General features: G+C 38.0%; 1 protein-coding gene across 6 annotated transcripts in view; it reads right to left on the bottom strand.

Annotated features, from left to right (window-relative positions):
• The window catches only part of ALKBH8 (alkB homolog 8, tRNA methyltransferase), a 47,350-nt gene that overhangs the window by 3,918 nt on the left and 37,432 nt on the right, over positions 1–6,000 (bottom strand). For all 6 annotated transcript variants that reach the window (XM_015632845.2, XM_015632886.2, XM_015632855.2 and 3 more), the window contains one exon: positions 343–492. In XM_015632845.2, coding sequence (XP_015488331.1) covers positions 343–492 — 150 coding nt within the window. The remainder of the gene's footprint in view (positions 1–342; positions 493–6,000) is intronic.

Raw genomic sequence — 6,000 nt, 5'->3', positions numbered from 1 at the left:
CTGCCCAAGAGTTTAAGATCTGAGCTGGGAAACAATATATCTCTTGACTCCCAAATCAGCTGCCCCTTCTCCAGTGTCATTAATTACAAGCACACAAAAACGAAACCTAAACATAGGACCAAAGCTTCAGGGGGACCAAGGGCATCTGAGAAGCAGAAGGAGAATCTGAAGAGAAAGTCTAAGAAGCAGCAGTAGCACAACAGCTTAACTCTGCTCTGACAACTGCTTACACCAAATGCAAACCTTGGATTTCTTCCCATTTTGTTTTTGCTTGTATTGTAGTATTAGCAGCTCTGCACAGCAATCCAGCAGTACAGTGGAGCAGAGAGAGAGCTGACTTACTGCTGTTGAGAAGTGGTGGATTACAGCAATAGAGATGCAGGCGTCACAAGAGCCACTGCGGATTGGCACTGACAGGGCATCACAGACAAATGCCTGGAAATGTTTTTCTCCACAAATATCCACCAGGTTTTTGCTGCGATCACAGCCAACCTAGAAGAGAAAATGTTTCATTAAGCTTTTCATGAGAGGATAATTACAAGACCGGAATATGACTTTCATTTGATGCATACAGTAATAGAGTCATCACAATCTCCTACTGAGGGAACACAGTTTAAAATTAAAACAAGTGTGAGAAAATAGCCTTAAGAAGAGTATATAGTTCCCAGGTATAGACAAAAAGAAAACAAGCCTGATGCTGACTTAAAACAAAGATAAAAGACTGGATATTAGACAGCTCATTATAGCACCCAGATTTTAAACCAGCTTAAGACAGACCATGTTTCAACCTAACTTTTCTTCAAAATTCTTTCAAAGTGTCTTGAAATGAGCAAAATGAGAGGTGACCTAACCTGAGTATTTTCTTTTCATTTCAACGGCCATTTGTAACTTGACAACATTTGAAGTACCCAAATACTAAACTCACAAAAGCTGATCTACAAGTGTGAACAATTATTCAGTGACTTTGGTGGCATCACTAAAGTAAGGCATACAGCTTCACTCATCAACCAGGTTTTGTCATTTTGGTGTGAGGAAGTGCTCAGATGCTTTCCTCTTACCCCTCAGTATCACAATCCACAAAAAATTTAGGCTCAACATAATTTTCCAAGGATGTGTACAGTTCAGTGAAGTGAACTCTAAGACCATTTCAGAATATCTCATAAAACATTAATATTTTTCCCCTTTTAAACCCAGTGGTCAGCCTGCTACACCTGCCCAGTCCACATCAAAGGCAGTAAAACAAAACCTACCATCTTTGAAAAATCAGCATCTAGAAGTGTTTTTTACATGCTTGCATAAAAACAATAAATCTAAATTGACCAAGACACCTTCTGAAAGAAATAGTGAGGCATGCACCACCCTGCTACCAGGTTGTATATCAAACCTGGCATGCAGGAGAACAATAAATTTATTTGTTTTCAATGACCAGCAACAAGTAAATAGCAGAGAACAGGTTCAGAATCCTAAATAATTACTGTTGACAGTGTTTATTGAATTTGACACGGAAAGAATGCTAAACCGTCTTTGATGCAAGAAGAATAGCAAATAACTGGCCCTGCTTAATCAACTGAGAAGAGACAACGGTACCACTAAAATTAAAAATCTCTTTCGCAATGATTAATGAAAATATATTTATTTTCCAATATATTTTTTCATTTTAGCTGTTTAAATCTTTTTTATCTTTCAGCCTACCACCACAGTTTTGAAGAAAAGCAGAATTCTGTTCCTGTCTTATTTCCTGAAAGCTTACCAGTGAGCTGTCTTCTGCTCAGGTCCCTGACTTTTGATCGAAAGTAAATGAAACAGCTGTGAAAATGCCAACCTGACAATACAGGATAATCCTCCACAAAAACTATGAATATGTACATGTTATCGTGCCAATTAGCAATAAACAGACCTGAAAAGATCAATCCCCCTAACTTGGTTAATTGCTTTCTTCACATTCATTCCTTGATCTCTCACATTTACTAAAGCACTGAGTGAATTGTGTTGTTTATGAATAAAAAAAGGAAACACTTGTTTACTTGAATGCAAACAAATCCCCATCATTTTACACTGGCAGCCAACTGAAGTGTCTTTAAATTACTCTGACAACCTGCATGTTAGTGATTGCACACCTCATTACCAGTATCTTTAACTACTTCTGCAATTGAGACATTGGCTTGCAGTACTTAATAACAGAACTCAAAGGACCAAATTCACTGCTGGCAGAAGGAGGAAGAAGAACACTTGCAGCTTCCACTGACGGTATGCTTTCCCAGAAAGAATTACTTTGGCCCTCCACATCTAGAGTGAAGATGGGCTGGATAATGGAACACAATCCCCTGTTCCCAGAATGACCTTGGAAAAGACCACAACGTACATTGATGAAATCCGGTGAACTGGGAATGAGAACAAAGGCATGACTGCCAGATTGCAAAGTCCTCATTTGCATCTGAATTATATCAAATATTATGAAATCAGGTTTACCTGTATTGACATACTTTCTAAAGCAAATGTACACACAAAGCAAAAAGACAGTTTCACAGTGGCAATGGAGATCTTGAAACAGAACACTTCAAACACAGGTGCTCTAAAATAGGTATATTAGGCTAAAACTTTACGTGGTTTTAAATGTAAACATGACAATAGGTGCTATGCATATATGCATAAATGGTGAACACAGGGAGTCACCACAGATGCCTGGTGCTGAAGTGAGGCAACTTCAGCATCCTTACTAGAATTATCTTTAGGTGGTATTTCAAAATAATTATAATCACCACATTCGTGCATTTTCTAACTTACAAGAGACATACATTCATTGAAAACCAAAATACATTCATTTCAGTCACTTAGAAAACAATAAGATAGCAAAAAGCAGGTAAGTTTAATGGTGCAATACCAGCTTACAGCTGGAAAATTAGCCTATCTGTGGTTTTTATGAGTACAGAAAACATTTACAGTAAGGGGCAGAGATCCCAAACTCAACTTCTCCCAATTCCATTACTGATTTTTAAATTCTAAAGCATGCAGAAGAAGTTTTGATGTGATGAAAGGACTGTTTTAATTGAGAACAGGTTTTTCTCTCTGTAATTAAATATATAATCAAAACATTTAAAACAGATCTCAAAATATAGCTGAAAAGCTTTCATTTTTTGCCAGTCCATATCTCTATTTTTGCTGCTAAGGACAGGATATTTATTGTCTTTGTTGGCATCTCTTCTAGAAGAGTGGAGAAAGGCAGATAAATACTTTTAGTCTGGCATCTAAACCCAAAAGAATCTAGTACATCTCTTGGTGAGTCAAGCTGTATGTGTACGTTTTTAGGCTTTCTATTTCTTATTATCTATGATTCTTCTCAACCATTTCTTATACCTTTGCTTTCCAAATAAAATTACTTGCTCAGACTCCACAATTTCTCATATATATCTCAAATAGCATGGCTGATAATTCACCTGCATCTACCCCAGCAAGTCCACCTCTCAGCAAGTTGCTCCACACTTCTGCCATAAAGGAGGCTGGCTTCTCAGGCTTCTCAGATTTTGTTCCAGACATCCTTTCCCACATCCCTGCCTTTTTGGAAAGTATCTCCACCCATCTCTTCACCACCTTTTGTGATGTAAACAATGGCTCACAGGAGCTCAAGAGTGGCCACTGACAGGCACTGTGACTGAAATCCACTTGGATTTCAGGCACTGATCTTCAATGTATAAGGATAAATATTAACTGCATCCAGCTCTTACTTTAAGACAGGAAATCTGTATTAGTATGGAGGCCTGTAACTCTAACTAGAACCCTAACAAACACAAAACTCAGGAAAGGGGCAAAGGTATGTCATCATTCTGGCATACCACACTGGATAATGTAAACCTTTAGACAATCAACATCTCAAACTAAAAAAAAAAATTTAAAAAAAGGCCAAGATAAACGAGGAGAAGGGAGGGAGAAACAAATATAGCACCTGTGACTTGTCAGTTTGCAGCAGCTCTATACTGGCTTCCTGGAAATGGATAACATAGGCAGTTATTCTGCTCCTTCATGTTCCCATGCACCTTCACTTCCACCTTTACACCAAGTAGTAGCTAAAGTAGATTTTATAAAATCTATTTAATGCAGTGGTTTGGTATAGATAATTAGGGGGCAAAAGACTAATAAATAGCTTGCTTTGTAATAATGCTGCAAATCTACAAAAGATAAACCCTCTTGCACACTGAAAAAAAGATAGGTAAAGACAGATTGAGGTTACCCACAACTATGTGTTTTCTTTCTACATTATCTCATTATAACTAACTCAGCCTGGTAGACTTAGTTCATTTAAGTATCTGGGAACCTGATTTATACAGCACATTATGAAGTGATGAACAAAACCACATCTAATTCTGAAATCCAACCACTGAATGGAATTATGTCGCTCTCCAGAGAAACACCTCAGCTATAACTAACAGCATGAGAAGCTCAAGAAACCAAATTACATTCCAGGAAACAATTCATCCGAGTCAGGCTTTCAGCATTCCTTTCATATAGTGTTTTGGTTTGCATTGCATATAGTCAGGGTATCTGTGAAAGCAAAGTGCTATGCCTAAGACCTGGAGTTCATTTCTCAGTGACAAAAAGAACCAAGTTGAGCAATTCAGCTTTCATTCTAGGTTTTTGCTGCTCTTGCCCAGCTCCTTCTGAGCTCTCTTTGCAGATCTCTCACCCATTTAATGACTCCTACTCACTAGGTATAAGAGAGAGAAAAGGGCAGGAAAGGTTCATCTGTCTCATCCTTCAGTTGCTAAGACAGGGTGAACTCATTCCAGGTATACCTTTACTAATTGGTTTTGTCCCTCCTGCTTTTACCCACTACTAAAAAGTCCTTGGGAGAGGAATCTATTCCCAATCCACACAAACCCAGTGCAACCAAAACCCACCCAAATTTATGCAACTATACTGCCGTAAACATTCACTCTCTCTCCTCCCCACACCCTGAAAAAATCAAAATTTTATATAATTCTAGTAGATCACAGTTTGGGACAGTAATGCAGAAAACAGAGGTGCAAATCTCAGAGCAAAAGTGGGTCTTACAAAGTCTTGTGAAATATAAACTGTGTTACCAGTTACCTCTGAATGACACACACAAGAGGAATACAAATGTCTGCATTAAAGCAAATCATTTTGGCTCCTCTGTTGCCACATTTTTTTTGCTATCATCAGTACTCTGCCAAGTAGAGTAATTTCTTTATACAAAAACAAAACATATCTATCCTATGGCAGTTTCAGTTATTTGCCACTGAATTTCCCACCAATTTATCAGTTCAATTAAAAATGTAAACCACAAATTTGAAAGATGTCAATGACTTTTCATTCACGCTGTAGCTCTGTGAGGATTCTGAACATTCCTGCAGAGATTTATACATCACCACACCTACCTGAATGCTGGGAACAAGGAGACAAAGCAGAAGAGCATAGAAGTTAATGAGATCATTGCAATAACATCAATGAAACGCTTGTGGTAATCGGGGGAATGGCTAAGGCTGAAACACATTGTTCCATAAAAATAAAAGCTCTACTTAAAGATATGAATATTAAGCTTGAAAGCACCTAAATAAAATCTGTTAAAATATTTACCCCAAATGAGATTGGGTGGGGAGAGAATTGTGAAAAACAACACTAAAACAGTGTCTCTTTTTTGCATTCATTTAAACAGTAACAAGGTGGGCAAGATAGAAAAGGTCGAATTTAACAGAGTTTCAGATCACATTTCTCCAGCCTATATGCTAGCTGCATCAGACATGGATTCCATCTCCTTAATCTGAATTTGTATGTCATGGAATTGCTGCTCTCTCACTGTGTCAGAATAATGCAGCCATGACAGCACTGCTGAGTACAGATGGACTCGTGCATTTTGTTGTCACACAGGATACTCAAGTATCTGAGGCTGCATGTAATCATCCAGAGAAACTGAAGCAACTACAATAGCACAGACCACAGTGGAGACATTTTCAGACAGTACCTGAAGATTAAAACCATCAAGACCTT

The sequence above is a fragment of the Parus major genome, chromosome 1, assembly GCF_001522545.3.
Source record: "Parus major isolate Abel chromosome 1, Parus_major1.1, whole genome shotgun sequence".
Lineage (NCBI taxonomy): Eukaryota > Metazoa > Chordata > Aves > Passeriformes > Paridae > Parus > Parus major.
Note: the sequence above shows the minus strand (reverse complement) of the source record. Positions and strands in the feature narration are given on the sequence as shown.